The sequence below is a fragment of the Bubalus bubalis genome, chromosome 1 (genome assembly GCF_019923935.1).
Source record: "Bubalus bubalis isolate 160015118507 breed Murrah chromosome 1, NDDB_SH_1, whole genome shotgun sequence".
Classification (NCBI taxonomy): Eukaryota; Metazoa; Chordata; class Mammalia; order Artiodactyla; family Bovidae; genus Bubalus; species Bubalus bubalis.
The window spans coordinates 172032040-172049596 of NC_059157.1; the positions used below are offsets into that span (position 1 = coordinate 172032040).

General features: G+C 40.8%; 1 protein-coding gene across 1 annotated transcript in view; it reads right to left on the reverse strand.

The window, feature by feature from the left end:
• Nucleotides 1-5144: 5144 nt before the first annotated feature.
• GRK7 (G protein-coupled receptor kinase 7) overlaps nt 5145-17557 on the reverse strand; it is a 42889-nt gene continuing 30476 nt past the window's right edge. Inside the window, exon 4 of the mRNA XM_006078029.4 lies at nt 5145-6071. Coding sequence (XP_006078091.2) covers nt 5738-6071 — 334 coding nt within the window. The 3' untranslated portion in view covers nt 5145-5737. The remainder of the gene's footprint in view (nt 6072-17557) is intronic.

Genomic DNA, 17557 nt, shown 5'->3' on the forward strand with positions numbered 1-17557 from the left:
ATAAGATAAATAAGCAAGGTGACAATATACAGCTTTGATGTTCTCCTTTCCCTATTTGGAACCAGTCTGTTTTCCCATGTTCAGTTCTAACTGTTGCTTCCTGACCTGCATATAGGTTTCTCAAGAGGCAGGTCAGGTGGTCTGGTATTCCCATCTCTTTCAGAATTTTCCACAGTTGATTGTGATCCACACAGTCAAAGGCTTTGGCATCGTCAATAAAGCAGAAATAGATGTTTTTCTGGAACGCTCTTGCTTTTTCGATGATCCAGCAATGTTGGCAATTTGATCTCTGGTTCCTCTGCCTTTTCTAAAACCAGCTTGAACATCTGGAAGTTCATGGTTCACATATTGGTGAAGCCTGGCTTGGAGAATTTAGAGTATTACTTCGCTAGCATGTGAGATGAGTGCAATTGTGCGGTAGTTTGAGCATTCTCTGGCATTGCCTTTCTTTGGGATTGGAGTGAAAACTGACCTTTTCCAGTCCTGTGGCCACTGCTGAGTTTTCCAAATTTGCTGGCATATTGAGTGCAGCACTTTCACAGCATCATCTTTCAGGATTTGAAATAGCTCAACTGGAATTCCATCACCTCCACTAGCTTTGTTCGTAGTGATGCTTCCTAAAGCCCACTTGACTTCACATTCCAGGATGTCTGGCTCTAGGTGAGTGATCACACCATCATGAGTATCTGGGTCGTGAAGATCTTTTTAGTACAGTTCTTCTGTGTTCTTGCCACCTCTTCTTAATATCTTCTGCTTCTGTTAGGTCCATATTGTTTCTGTCCTTTATTGAGCCCATCTTTGCATGAAATGTTCCCTTGGTATCTCTGATTTTCTTGAAGAGATCTCTAGTCTTTCCCATTCTATTGTTTTCCTCTATTTCTTTGCACTGATCACTGAGGAAGACTTTCTTATCTCTCCTTGTTATTCTTTGGAACTCTGCATTCAAATGGGTATATCTTTCCTTTTCTCCTTTGCAAAAGGAGGTCCTTGGGGGTTGGTTATTGCCAGAGCCAGCCTGGGCTCACATCCAGGTCCAATTATGTTTTGCTTTAAAATGTATACTTTTTCTTGATTTTTAAAAGGAAGTTTTAATTTTAAGTTCTAATGTTCAAGTTTAAGCTTAAATGTTCAGTGCAGAAAACTTAGGAAAAAATGAAGAAAACAAAATTCATCTTTCCCCAGGGAGGTATAAAGTTTTAGTGAAATACAAAGTGAATGAAAGCACTCTCCAATCTAAAAATTTTAAAGGGACAAACCCCAGAATATCTCCTCAAACTGAAACAGGGCCTGGAACATTACTGTAAGAATATTTATTGAAAGAATGAAGCCTAAACAACTGCAATTATTTTTCCCAGATGATCCAAGAAAATTCAGTCTTTTTACATTTTTGATAATCAAAATGGCTAATATGGTAAGTCTTCTAGGCTCCCCTCTGCCACCCCCCAAAATCTTGTATCTATTTTTTTCCCTTTATGATTTTTTTTTTCTCCTTAAGGTTTGTAACTGCCAAGAACAATCATTTAAGAAGCAAGGATTATATATTTTTCATTATTTTCATCATGTTTTACTGTCTAAAACTTAATGTATGTTAAATGGCCCCAATGATAAACACAATATAATAATAATGATCTTTTAAAATCGATGTAGAATTCTCTATGATTTCTTTTTTCTTTCTGCCTTTTTTTTTTGGCGGCACCACATGGCCTGTGGGATCTTAGTTACCCAACCAGGGATTGAACCAAGGCCACTGCTGTGTGCACTGAAAGCCCTGAATTCTAACTGCTGGACTGTCAGGGAATTTCCTCTATGTTTGCATATGAGCAATTCCCAAGAAGCAAAGCTTAAATTATTCAGTTATTTCACATTCATGGCTGGTCACCTAAATGAGAAACATCTTAAATTTGATAGTCAAAGTAACCAATTGAGAATACTTTTTAAAAAAATGTATTAAATATTTATGTATTGATTTATGACTGTGCTGGGTCTTAGTTGTGGCATATAGGATCTTTGTATGATCTCCTTTATAGGATCTCCTTCACGCTGACTTGGCCCAGGTGAATCCCCACCTGGCATATGATAGGCAGAAGGCCTAAGATGGGCTTCCGTGTCTCCACTTATTGCAATTAGATTTTTCTTCTGTTGTGTGTAAAGAACTACCTTCTCAATCACTCCCCAGGAACCATCTCTCTTGCCTCTCTTACCCCCTCTGTAACTTTTAATGAAGATGTGGGTTCAGCTCTTGATACTTTGTTCCTCAACCTAGAGTCATTTGACCTGCTGCTACTTCCTGACCATGATCTTCAATTTGTTAGAAAGAGATGGCTGGATGGCATCACCGTTGCAATGGACATGAACTAGGGCAAACTTTAGGAGATGGTGAGGGACAGAGAGGCCTGGCATGCTGCAGTCCATGGGGTCACAAAGAGTCGGACACGACTGGGTACTGAACAACAACAACACAGGCTATTTGCTTCCTATACATTATTTCTATTATTTCTACATCATGTCTTCTCAATAACCCTGTAAAGCTGTGTGACCTTGGAAAAGCTACAAAACATTTATGAGTATCAGTTTCCTCTTTTAAAATGTGAGTAATATACCCACATAAATCTGCATTCTACATGACACCACATGGCCTTTCTTAGATGGTTGTCTTATTTCTCTGCTGTGTCCCCAACACTACCCAGTATAGGGCTCAATGTAATTAAAGCTCAACACATACTTACTTGGCGATTGTTTAAATGTACTGCTGTGTTCAGTTGTGTCCAATTCTTTGTGGTCCCATGGACTGTAGCCCACCAAGCTGCTCTGCCCATGAAATTTTCCAGACAAGAATGCTGGAGTGCGGTGCCAGGGGATCTTCCTGACCCAGGGATCAAACCTGCTTCTTTTGAGTCTCCTGTATTGGCAGGCAGATTCTTTGAACATGCTTATCTTACTCAATTATTTTCCTGAGTTACTTCTAAAAAGTGAAACAGATTTGCTTTTAAAGTTTATGAAAACCAGTAGGCATTCACTTGAAAAAAATGAATGCAAGTAGACTTCACTTTTAAAAAATGTTTAATGCTTATAAAGCTAAATCTTGAGATCTCTACTCTTGGAATGCTGTGGTTAATTAGGTTTCTGTTAACTGTTGATTAGTTTTTTTTGTTAAACAGACAGACATTTTATCAAGTTGTAATCTACTTTCTGGCCTTAGGAAGGAGAATCTGGTGGACTCACCTGTATTTCGCTTGGGTGACTCAGGACTCTGTGGTGTCTCCAGGCTAGGGTTTGGAGCTTCAGGGAGCTCAGTGAGGATAGAGGATGAGCAGGAGGGTGAATGGCAGGTGTTGTAACCCAGGGCTCAACTCCAAGGGCATTTCTTCCTCCTGGTTCCTGATATGGTTGATGTTGTAGTTGAGGACTACTGTTAGGTGGATTCCAATTAACCAAAAGAATTTTTGCCAGTGTTTTTGTAATTTTTGGCTCCCTTACTCAAGGGACAAAACTTTTAAAATAAGTTCAGCCAAGTTTCTCACCTTTGGGACAAACAAGATCGCCTTATGCGTACACACACACAATCACTCTAGATATATTTATGTCAAATATATATATCTCAGCCTTAAAATTCTTACTTTGGCTGTGCTTTAAAAAAAATTTTTTTTTTTGTTCTATTTAGTTATTTGGCTATGCCAGGTCTCAAATGGGATCTTAGTTGCAGCATGTGGGATCTAGTTCCCTGACCACGGATAGAACCTGAGCATTGGGACCATAGAGTCATAGTCATTGGACCACCAGGGAAATCCTGGCTGTGCTTTTGAGAAGTGCTAATTGGTGTGCTACTGGTAAAGAATCCACCTGCCAGTGCAGGAGACACAAGAGATGCAGGTTCAATCCCTGGGTCGGGAAGATCCCCTGAAGAAGGAAATGGCAACCTGTTCCAGTGTTCTTGCTTGGAAAAGTCCATGGACAGAGAAACCTGGCAGGCTATAGTCCATGGGACCTCAGAGAATCAGACACGACTGAGTGATTAAGTACAATACTCCTATAGAGTGTTGGCTGGGCACCCACTTGAATTGAAAGCCACCATTTGTTCAAATTAGTTTCAAGGCCCATGTTTCTCCTTTAGGTCTTGAAACAGTCAAGATATCTACTTCCCAAGATATGTGTGAAGAACTAAAGTGTGCCTGGGCAAGAAAATCTACAAGATGAATATAGATTATAATCACTTCATTTAAGTGCAATTGCCCAAGTTATGCATTTTTTGGAGTATTTGGAAGATTGCTGTCAAAATGTCTGATTAAGGTTTTGAGTGACCCAAACAAGGATCCATGTATAAACATTTAAATCTACAAGGCCGTAGATCCCAAACTTTGTTACACACTGGTATCACCTGGAGAGCTTATGAAAATCTAGATGCCCAGGTTGTACCCCAGATCGATTAAAATCTGGCAGTGGGAGTTAACGCGTTAGTATTTTAAAAGACTTCTGGGTGATTCCAAAGTTCAGCAAAAATTGGGAAGCAATGGCATATGGAAGTATACAAGTAAGAAATTTGTAGAATACTACTTAAAGAACTCAATTTACAGAATACTTTAATCCACAGACATCATGTGTATCTATATTTAACATGCTTCAGTCAAGGCTATGGTTTTTCCAGTAGTCATGTATGGATGTGAGAGTTGGACTGTGAAGAAAGCTGAGCGCCGAAGAATTGATGCTTTTGAACTGTGGTGTTGGAGAAGACTCTTGAGAGTCCCTTGGACTGCAAGGAGATCCAACCAGTCCATTCTAAAGGAGATCAGTCCTGGGTGTTCTTTGGAAGGAAGGATGCTAAAGCTGAAACTCCAGTACTTTGGCCACTTCATGTGAAGAGTTGACTCATTGGAAAAGACCCTAATGCTGGGAGGGATTGGGGGCAGGAGGAGAAGGGGACAACAGAGGATGAGATAGCTGGATGGCATCACCGACTCGATGGACGTGAGTTTGAGTGAACTCTGGGAGTTGGTGATGGACAGGGAGGCCTGGCGTGCTGCGATTCATGGGGTCGCAAAGAGTCGGACACAACTGAGCAACTGAACTGAACTGAACATTATAATGGTAGAATATTTCAAAAATATGAAAAAGAGACATTCTGTAAATTAAAAATTATTTTGTGATCTGAAATATTTCCAAAATATTACAATCCACTCCCTTTTTTTTTTAAACAAGGGAGAAGGAAGTCAGAAATATTTATTTTCAGGTTTAAAATCCTTTTCATAAGTACAGAAAGGGAAGAAATACTGAAAGATGAAAGGAAGAAAAGATATAAACAAAGAAAAACTAAAATGATTATTTACTAAGAATTGAAAATGCTCATTTTTCTGAGCATACCCCAAAGCTCCATCCTCTGTTCCTAGGACTTGACGTCATTTTCAAGGGCATGATGGCGAAGGCTCAGGCTTTTACTTTATCAAAACAAATCTGAGGGCTCCTTTTCCCAGCACTCAGTGAAAACCGAGACTGTACTTTTCTTTGTGAAGGAAGAAAGAAAGAATAAAGAAGTAAGGTAGGGAGGAAAAGAAGAAGGGAGGAAAGGAGGGAAGGAAGGAGAGCAAATATGTCCTAGTGGTGAGTTCATTTGTCTTTTGAACTGTTCTGTAGTTGAGGTACCCCTCCTGATTGATCAGTCTTCCACAACAGATTTCATGTATTAAGAACATTCAAGGATTCTGTCAGCTGAGACTCCTGCTGCTGGTCTGGTAGAGATAATAACTTATAATAACAAACATACGCCAGACCTGGATGAACCCTCCCCACAACCTGCAGGCCTGTTGGGGTCATTCAATTCTGCAAACAGTCCTGTTTCTATAATCTCTTCCTGCCAAGCTATGGGGACAGCACCTGTTGCAAATCTTTGAAAGAACTGCTTATCTTTATCATCAAATTCAACTCCTCGAACCTCAGAGAAATCATCGATTTCATTGATGTCTTTGGCATAAACCACTGATGGGTCTGGCACAAATGGAGGTTCAACTAGGCCAGCTTCCAGACGAGGAAAATTGATGGTTTTGAAGAAATGGTGTTTCCTGGGATCATCACACTTTTCTCTGTGAAGAAAGGAGATGGTCAGCCTGAGACATAGTAACAAACCCAAAGAGGAACTCTTCTAGCAATACAAAGCATGTGGTATTCTTTTCCTAGAATTAATTTCATTCTTATTGCAAAGATGATATAAAAAGAATAATTTAGAAAAATAACATCTTTAAAAATCACCCCACAATTCTACCATATGCATTCAGTAGCATTTTCATTGTTTGTAGACCACTTTCACTTTAGATATAATTTTTAGAGTCAAGCAGTTGGCATGACTTTTGTTCATGGTGTTTCACGGAAACACCAGCAAAATTCAGTGGGGCCGGAACCTGCTTGCCTACAACTTCCAGTCACATCCTCTTGCTTTGTCCTTCAGGGTTAGGGAGAACAAGTTAAGCATGTCTTTCCTCACCTGATCACCACTTACATTTTAAAAGATAGCAGTCATATCTCCTTACTGTTCATATGACACAATTTCTAAGAACCCCACCTACCTCCCCCAACTGCCACAATAATCTTTAAAGACTTTAAAATAACCCATTAGCAATTTTTAGTAGCATAAATGAGCATACATTTGATACTCAAGACTTTCATTATTTGTTTTCAAGCCCTTCTTCCCAATGCTATAAATTATTCTGGTATTTGCCTTATAATAAGGGGGGAAAGTGTGTTTCTAGTTGTGTAACCTTTTGTGTTAGTTATCTTTTGCTGTGTAACAGATAGCCCCAACACTTAGTGACTTAAAACAATAAACATTTGCTATTATCTCACAGTTTCTGTGGGGCAAGTATCTAGACTTGGATAAACCAGGCAGGCACTTCTGGCTCAAGGTCTCTAGTGACATCACAGTAAAGTTATTGGTCAGGGCTGTGGTCTCATCTGAAGGTTTGACTAGGGGGTCAGTGATAGGGGTAATCTGCTTCCAAGTTCACTGACATGGTTACTGGAAAGTACCCTCCTCACCATGTAAGCCTTTTCTTTTTATTACCTAATCTTGGAAGTGACATCTCATTACTTCTACCCTATTCTATTTAGTAGAAGCAAGTCAGTCAGCTCAGCCCATCCTTAAGGGAAGGGGTTACTCAAGGGTGTGGACAGCAAGAGGTGGAGATCTTTGGGGATTATGTCAAGGGTGGTCTACCATACACTTCTCTTGGTTCTTTTTTTTTAAAGAAAAAAATTTATTTGGCTGCACCATATTTTAGTTGCAGCATATGGTATATATTTTTTTAGTTGTGGTATGTGAGATCTAGTTCCACAACCAGGAATTGAATCTGGGCCCTATGCATTTTGAGGAGGAATGAGGAGGGACCATCAGGGAAGTCCCCTCTTGATTCTTCTTAAGTCCAAGTTTTCAAGAAATGTTTTAAAAAGTAGGGGAGCTGTTTTGCGGTATCAGGTTCAAACGATTTTTTTCTCTTTTTCTTTTGTTGTTGTTCAGTCAGTTTTATTGAAGTATATTCAAGAAATGGGGGTTGAACATAAGACCAGAAACTATAAAACTCCTAGAGGAGAACATAGGCAAAACACTCTCCGACATACATCACAGCAGGATCCTCTGTGACCCACCTCCCAGAATATTGGAAATAAAAGCAAAAATAAACAAATGGGACCTAATTAAAATTAAAAGCTTCTGCACAACAAAGGAAACTATTAGCAAGGTGAAAAGGCAGCCTTCAGAATGGGAGAAAATAATAGCAAATGAAGCAACTGACAAAACAACTAATCTCAAAAATATACAAGCAACTCCTACAGCTCAACTCCAGAAAAATAAATGACCCAATCAAAAATGGGCCAAAGAACTAAATAGACATTTCTCCAAAGAAGACATCCAGATGGCTAACAAACACATGAAAAGATGCTCAACATCACTCATTATCAGAGAAATGCAAATCAAAACCATTATGAGGTACCATTTCACACCAGTCAGAATGGCTGCGATCCAAAAGTCTACAAGCAATAAATGCTGGAGAGGGTGTGGAGAAAAGGGAACCCTCTTACACTGTTGGTGGGAATGCAAACTAGTACAGCCATTATGGAGAACAGTGTGGAGATTCCTTAAAAAACTGGAAATAGACCTGCCTTATGATCCAGCAATCCCACTGCTGGGCATACACACTGAGGAAACCAAAAGGGAAAGAGACATGTGTACCCCAATGTTCATCACAGCACTGTTTATAATAGCCAGGACATGGAAGCAACCTAGATGCCCATCAGCAGATGAATGGATAAGAAAGCTGTGGTACATATACACAATGGACTATTACTCAGCCATTAAAAAGAATATATTTGAATCAGTTCTAATGAGGTGGATGAAACTGGAACCTATTATACAGAGTGAAGTAAGCCAGAAAGAAAAACACCAATACAGTATACTAACACATACATATGGAATTTAGAAAGATGGTAACAATAACCCTGTGTACGAGACAGCAAAAGAGACACTGATGTATAGATCAGTCTTATGGACTCTGTGGGAGAGGGAGAGGGTGGGATGATTTGGGAGAATGGCATTGAAACATGTATAATATCATGTATGAAACGAGTTGCCAGTCCAGGTTCGATGCACGATACTGGATGCTTGGGGCTGGTGCACTGGGACGACCCAGAGGGAGGGTATGGGGAGGGAGGAGGGAGGAGGATTCAAGATGGGGAGCATGGATATACCTGTGGCGGATTCATTGCGATGCTTGGCAAAACTAATACAATATTGTAAAGTTTAAAAATAAAATAAAATTAAAAAAAAGAAATGGGGGTTGGTATCAGATAGATTTTAAATGTGTGAGAACTAGACTAGAGCTAAAATTCTATTCAAGTATATTAGGAATGAACCTCAGGTCTGTGTGTCTTGAAGACAACAGAGGAGTTAGGATGGGACCAGGTGCCATGAGAAAGGAGCTTGTACCACCTTGATGGCTGCTGGTAGGTATGAACGCACTGTACCAGAGGTCAAGAGGGCACCTTTAAAGTCACTCTGAGCAGATTTAACTTGGATAAAGGAGAGCGCCCAGGGGCTCAGTAACCATGGGGAACTTGCCGAGCTTCAAGTTCACATTCAAGTTCAACTTCACATCAAGATGCAGAGTTTTCTTATGCAGGAAACAGAAAGAAACTCACAAATCTAGACAACAGACTTGTGGTTGCCAAGAGGTGGGGGTGGGTGGGTGGGGAGTTTGGGATTAGCAGATGCAAGCTGTTATATATAGAATGGATAAACAACACAGTCCTTTTGGGTAACATAGGGAATTATATTCAGTATCCTGTAATAAACCATCATGGGAAAGAATATGAAAAGGAATATGTTTACATATGTATAACTGACTTCCCTGATGGCTCAGACGGTAAAGCGTCTGCCTACAATGTGGGAGACCTGGGTTTGAACCCTGGGTCGGGAAGATCCTCTGGAGAAGGAAATGGCAACCCACTCCAGTACTCTTGCCTGGAAAATCCCGTGGACGGAGGAGCCTGATTAAGCTACAGCGTGTGGTGTCGCAAAGAGTGGGACACGACTGAGCGACTTCACCTTACCTTATTTGAATCACTTTGCTGTATAGCAGACATTAGCACCATGCATCAGTAGAATGATGTATAGTTTTAAAAATCATGCATAATTTTAAAAATGCAGTTTTTTCATTGATGAATGAATGCACATTTCAGAGCACTGACAGGGGCTCTTGTGTTACCAAGCCCCACACAGATTACAATGGATTTTTTGGTAACAGTCATTGAAGAAAAGATACCAGCTGCCCATATTGGATATCTGCCAATCCCCCCTCACCCAGGCCCCTGTCAAGAAGGTGCTGGTGGTGCGAATCTTCGGAGTGACCCCGGCAATGATTGTCTCTTTTTAAAAATATGTATTTATTTAGTTTTTTCGGCTGCGTTGGTTCTTAGTTGCTTGTGGCACAGGCAATCTTGTCGCAATGCACAGGCTCTAGAGTGCTCTGGCTTGGTTGCCCCATGGCATGTGAGCTCTTAATTCCCTGATCAGGGATCAAATCTGTGTCCCCTGCATTGGAAGGCAAATTCTTAGCCACTGAACCACCAGGGAAGTCCCCCCAAATGTACAGTTCTCAACTAACATCTTAACTAGGCCCAGATGGCCATGGTTTGTCCATTAAGAATGACCAACTGCTGCCTTTTTTGCAACTAGTCACAGATAGACAAGGAAACGATGGGCCACGTTGAGGTTTTCCTCATGTTCCTCAACATCTCCCACCAGATGCCCCTAGAAGGCAGGGCACATGCCTTTTGCCCCTTTCCAATAAATGCCTCTGGTTGCTGATGCTAACAACAGAAGACTAGGCTCTCCAACTTCTGCTCCTTTCCCTCTGTGTCTAGGATACCACGGGGCTGATCACTTGGTTCTTTGGCATGAGTGATGTTTAGCCTCAGTTGTGTAATTAGAAATAGTGTGAAGGTCAGTTGACTCTTAAACATTTCCCTGGCAGCTTTCTTTAGGGCTCTTTTAAATTTTATTTTATTTTTTAAGTTTTATTTATTTGGTTACACTGGGTCTTAGTTGCGGCACATGGGATCTTTAGTTGTCTCATGGGAGCTCCAGGTTCCCTGACCAGGGATTGAACCCAGGCCCTCTGCAGTGGGAGTGGGAATCTTAACCCCTGGGCCACCAGGGAAGTCCCTGCTCAGGGTTCTTTTGACCCATCATCATGCTGTGCCCAATGGACCAATAGAAGAGGCTATTGAAGGAAACAGCACCTTTTCTAATAGCCAAATGAGCAGCTCCAGGGAGACTTCTGCTTATTAAATACATTTCAGAGCAGTGACAGGGGCCCTTGTGTTACCAAGCCCCACACAGATTACAATGGATTTTTTGGTAACAGTCATTGAAGAAAAGATACCAGTTGCCCATACACAAGGACCACACTGTGGGGTTTGGTCTGCCAAGAACCTGAATTGGCCTGAAATTGTGTCTTGGAGAAGCGCTTAAGTCAGAGACTTACATGGTTATTTGTCCTTGTCTGCACTATCTGCTCAGAATAAATCCTGCAAAGTACTTAAGTCTTCACTTTTTATTTTATTGGAAAACACCATAGTTGACTCTATCTGGAGTCCCTGTGTCAAAAAAGTTTTTGGCCTCTCTACAAAATTAACTCACAAACCCCACATAAAGGCAAAAGAGGAGATTCCCTTGAGTGATGTCTAAAAGAGCAGGGTTTTTAATTTCTTTCAAATGCTCGTGAATGCAACAGTGAGGGGGCACTTGACCTCTCCGCTGTGTAACACTCTGTCTAGGCATTTGCTGTCTTTGGAGGATGCCCACGACAGTAATCAAACGTTATCTCGTCTGAATGAATGTTTAAAAAATACAAAGAGTTGAAATGAAAATGTTGGAAGGTTTTCTCTTTGACTGAACAGCTGGTTTTTATATGCCTTCTAATGTTGTAAACAGCTTTTATTCAAAACAGTCTCAACAACAGATGCTTTTTAAAAAGGTTTCGCTTGACAGAGCAGCTTCAGGCCATGATATGGTGCTTTAAGGTGGTGTTTTCCTAAAGAGGTTGGTCAATGTTTTATTTTATAGATTCAAAGTGTGCTTATAAAGTATTGAGATAGATTTTTATTCAAACACAACAAGTGGGTCGTGTTCCCTTCAGGGAGGTGATCTAAAGAGACTGTTCACTTCTTCCAGTGCCTTGGCCACTGTTGACACTCCGCCCCCGCTTCCCACCCCCTGCATGTGCTTGAAATCCAGGATGGTAGAGATGATCAGTGGTCACCGTATTCAGTTCTCCTCTCCTCCTTCCTGGGCAGATAGAAGGCAATACGAGACAGCCTCCTGGCTCTTAGGGCCCAAGGATTCTTTCTGGCTAACAGAAGTGTGTCTGAACTGACCTGTGAAGTGGGTCTGAGGCAGGATAAAGCTCCCAGGTTTTCTACATGCACCTGTGTTGCCATAGCAACTGAAAACCACAAGTTCCAGTGGAGCTGAAAGATGGAGGTAGCCTGGAGCTTTGAGTCACCGCTCTGAAAGGAAATACGCTGGAGAACCACTGGACATATAAAGGAATTCGTGTGAATGAGAAATAATACTTTAGTTTAAAGCGGCTGAGACTTTGGGATTTGCCTGTTATCACAACATGGCCTATTCTGACCACATTAATACAACCATGTTGAAATCTACACAAGAAAATCACTTCCACATTTTACTTCATATCAATGTTGGGTTTCATCTCATTTCAAAATACTCCTTTGTAAGTTTGGTTATCTTTGAAATGTTTTGAAAGTCATTATAAATACATTTTGTTTCACTGTTTTAAAAAATCAGGTCAAAAATCAAAAGCTTGCCTCCATACAAAAGCACTGTATGCTAAGGCAGCCTTGTTCTAGAGTCTCCATGACAACTACTCAGAGGATTTTAATTTCACCCCCCAAGTTTTGGTAATTTTAAAAATCAGTCATATTACTTTATGGTTGTAACTTTCTATTTGTTATATGTTTTTAGATTTTGAAAATTCAATCCAAGTAATTTAAGACACATAAGCTCATAGGTGAGTTAAAACATCTGATATCACTCAGGACTACTTAATAATTGCTATCATTTATTGAATGATTCCTAACATACATTATATCTAACCTCCCTGTTGGCTCAGACGGTAAAGAATCTAACCTTGCATATATTATATCTAAGCCTCAAAATATCCCACTGAGTGAGTTAGGGTTCTTTAGAAAAACAGAACCAAAAGGATGTTGAAGGGGTCCAGAATGCACGCAGTGACATAAAAACTGGGCTTCCCTGATAGCTCAGTTGGTAAAGAATCTGGCTGTAATGCAGGAGACCCCGGTTCAATTCCTGGGTTGGGAAGATCTGCTGGAGAAGTGATAGGCTACCCACTCCAGTATTCTTGTGCTTCCCTGTGGCTCAGCTGGTGAAGAATCTGCCTGCAATGCGGGAGACCAGGGTTTGATCCCTGGGTTGGAAAGGCTACCCAACCCAGGTCCCCACTTCAGTATTCTGGCCTGGATAATTCCATGGACTATATAGACCATGGGGTCAAAAGCATCGGACACAACTGATCTGTGCTGTAGGTATTTGAGAGTCAATAGATGCAGGTTTTGAAGTCCCCTTGTCTGCCTTTAAGATAAGCAGAGCCTTGGAAAAATACCTAACTCATAAATCTTCTCCCCAGGAGTTTCAGAGTTTTGAAATCAGGAAAGACTGACTCTTATCACCACTGAGAGAAGTCAGCACCACACGTAAATAGACATTGTCACAAAGATATCATATCTCCCATCTAGTCTCCTAAGGGCCATTTATCTTTCCTAAAAGTCAACTGCTCTCCCATAAGTGCCCTTCCCCCACCATTTCAAAGAAATCATGTTTTCTGGTAAGTAACCTTCTCCCCATCCACCTTCCCTATTAGGATGGTGTGTAAGCCTGAAATTCTAACTGCCTCCTAGCCACAATTTTCTGTGAACTCCATGTATGAACATAAATAAAAATCTGTCTCTTGTTAATCATCTTTTGGCAGTTTAATTTTCAGGCCTCCATTCCTAAACCTAAGGAGGGTTGAAGAAAAGTTCTTTCCTCTCCCAGAAATATGTATATGATAAAGAGAGAGAGAGAGGGGTTTATTTTAAAGAACTGGCTCAGGCAACTGTGGAGGTTTGGCAAGTTCACATTCTTCAAGGTAGGCTGTGTGGCTGGAGACCCAAGGAAGAGGTGCAGTTCAAGTTTAAAGATGGTTTGCTGGCAGAATTCCCTCTTCTCCCAGGGAAGCCAGTTCTTTTCTATTAAGGCCTTCAGTTGGACAGCAAGAGGCCCATTCACATAATGAAGAATAGCCTGCTTTACTCATGTGTATATATATTAATCTCGCCTAAAAATACCTGCACAGAAACATCTTGAATAATGTTTGATCAAATATCTGAGTACTGTGGCCTAGTCAAGTTGAGACATAAAATTAACCATCACACCCACAAGAATCTCATTTTATATATTAGGATATTGAGACTCAGAGAAAATAATTCAATTGCTGGGGATAAAATGACCGGTATGTAGCAGAGCTGGGATGTGAGTCTATCTCTGTGACTCGAAAAATCTTGATTTTCCCCCTACATAACACAATTACTTGCTGCCGAGGGTGCTATCACAGGTCAGCTTTTCTAATTTTTTTCTTCTAAAATATCTTGATCTTATTATTCCATTGTAAGCAATAAAATGACTTTTCTCAAAATTAATTTCAACTGTACATAACATACCTGGCAACATCATATGTACTTATTAAATATCTATTGACTGATTGATGATATTTTACAGAGATGTTTAAAAGGGGCAGAATTTCCCAGAACTATGGCTATCTGTACTAATGGCTTTTATTTTAAGTTTTACTTTTACTCATTTTTGAGTAATAATTTATTCACATAGCTCAAAATTCAAGCAACCAGTCCATTCTGAAGGAGATCAGCCCTGGGATTTCTTTGGAAGGAATGATGCTAAAGCTGAAACTCCAGTACTTTGGCCACCTCATGCGAAGAGTTGACTCATTGGAAAAGACTCTGATGCTGGGAGGGATTGGGGGCAGGAGGAGAAGGGGACGACAGAGGATGAGATGGCTGGATGGCATCACCGACTCGATGGACGTGAGTCTGAGTGAACTCCAGGAGTTGGTGGTGGACAGGGAGGCCTGGCATACTGCGATTCATGGGGTTGCAAAGAGTCGGACACGAATGAGCGACTGAACTGAACTGAACTGAATGAAAATTGTTATTTTGTATCCCTGTCGCCAGCTCTCTCAATTTCTCTCTTTTTAGGTCAGTTAATCCTGGGACTCCCCTGGCTATCCAGTGGCTAAGACTCCGTGCCTCCATTGCAGAGGGCATGGGTTTGAGCCCTGGTTGGGGAACTAAGATCCCATATGACACACGGAGAAGGCAATGGCAAATCACTTCAGTATGCTTGCCTTGAGAATCGCAGGAACAGTAATGAAAAGGCAAAAAGATATGACACTGAAAGATGAACTCCCCAGGTCGGTGGGTGCCCAATATGCTACTGAAGAAGAGTGGAGAAATAACTCCAGAAAGAATGAAGAGATGGAGCCAAAGTGAAAAAAACACCCAGTTGTGGATGTGACTGGTGATGGAAGTAAAGTTCAATGCTGCAAAGAGCAATATTGCATAGGAACCTGGAATGTTAGTTCCATGAATCAGGGTAAATTAGAAGTGGTCAAACAGGAGATGGCAAGAGTGAACATCGACATTTTAGAAATCAGTGAACTAAAATGGACTGGAATGGGTGAATTTAATTCAGATGACCATTATATCTACTACTGTGGGCAAGAAGCCCGTAGAAGAAATGGAGTAGCCCTTATAGTCAACAAAACAGTCCAAAATGCAGTACTTGGGTGCAATCTCAAAAATGACAGAATGATCTCTGTCTGTTTCCAAGGCAAACCATTCAGTATCACAGAAAACCAAGTCTATGCCCCGACCAGTAATGCTGAAGAAGCTGAAGCTGAACGATTCTATGAAGACCTACAAGATCTTCTAGAACTAACACCCAAAAAAAGATATCATTTTCATCATCAGTCAGTTCAGTTCAGTTCAGTCACTCAGTCGTGTCCGACTCTTTGTGACCCCATGAATCGCAGCACGCCAGGCCTCCCTGTCCATCACCATCTCACAGGGGACTGGAATTCAAAAGTAGGAAGTCAAGAGATACCTGGAGTAACAGGCAAGTTTGGCCTTGGAGTACGAAATGAAGCAGGGCAAAGGCTAACAGAGTTTTGCCAAGAGAACTCACTAGTCATAGCAAGCACCCTCTTCCAACAACATAAGAGAAGACTACACATGGACACCACCAGATGGTCAATACTGAAATCAGATTGATTATATTCTTTGCAGCCAAAGATGGAGAAGCTCTATACAGTCAGCAAAAACAAGACTGAGAGCAGACAATGGCACAGATAATGAACTATTTATTGCCAAATTCAGACTTAAATTGAAGAAAGTAGGGAAAACCACTAGACCATTCATGTATGACCTAAATCAAATCCCTAACGATTATACAGTGGAAGTGACAAATAGGTTCAAGGGATTAGATCTGATAGAGTGCCTGAAGAACTATGGATGAAGGTTCATGACATTGTACAGGAGGCAGTGATCAAGACTCAAGAAAAAGAAATGCAAAAAGGCAAAATGGTTGTCTGAGGAGGTCTTATAAATATCTGAGAAAAGAAGAGACGCTAAAGGCAAAGGAGAAAAGGAAAGATACACCCATTCGAATACAGAGTTCCAAAGAATAGCAAGGAGAGATAAGAAAGCCTTCCTCAGCGATCGGTGCAAAGAAACAGAGGAAAGCAATATTTTGGGAAAGACGAGAGATCTCTTCAAGAAAATTAGAGATACCAAGGGAACATTTCATGCAAAGATGGGCACAATAAAGGACAGAAACAGTATGGACCTAGCAGAAGCAGAAGATATTAAGAGATGGCAAGAATACGCAGAAGAACTATACAAAAAAGATCTTCATGACCCAGATAACCATGATGATGTGATCATTCACCTAGAGCCAGACGTCCTGTAATGTGAAGTCAAGTGGGCCTTAGAAAGCATCACTACGAACAAAGCTAGTGGAGGTGATGGAATTCCAGTTGAGCTATTTCAAATCCTGAAAGATGATGCTGTGAAAGTGCTGCACTCAATATGCCAGCAAATTTGGAAAACTCAGCAGTGGCCACAGGACTAGAAAAGGTCAGTTTTCATTCCAATCCCAAAGGTTAATGCCAAAGAATGCTCAAACTATTGCACAATTGCACTCATCTCACACACTAGCAAAGCAATACTCAAAATTCTCCAAGCCAGTCTTCAACAGTACGTGAACCATGAGCTTCCAGATGTTCAAGCGGGATTTAGAAAAGGCAGAGGAACCAGAGATCAAATTGCCAACATCTGTTGGATCATAGAAAAAGCAAGAGAATTCCAGAAAAACATCTACTTCTTCTTTATTGACTACGCCAAAGCCTTGGACTGTGTGGATCACAACAAACTGTGGAAAATTCTTCAAGGGATGGGAATACCAGACCACCTTACTTGCCTCCTGAGAAATCTGTATGCAGGTCAAGAAGCAACAGTTAGTACCAGACATGGAACAAGAGACTGGTTCCAAATTGGGAAAGGAGTTCGTCAAGGCTATATATTGTCACCCTGTTTATTTAACTTATATGCAGAGTACATCATGAGAAATCCTGGACTGGATGAAGCACAAGCTGAAATCAAGATTGCAGGGAGAAATATCAATAACCTCAGATACACAGATGACACCACCCTTATGGCAGAAAGTGAAGAGGAACTAAACAGCCTCTTAATGAAAGTGAAAGAGGAGAGTGAAAAAGCTGGCTTAAAACTCAATGTTAAAAAAACAAAGATCATGGCATCCAGTCCATCACTTCATGGCAAATAGATGGGGAAACAATGGAAACAGTGAGAGACTTTATTTTCTTGGATTCCAAAATCACTGCAGATGGTGACTGCAGCCATG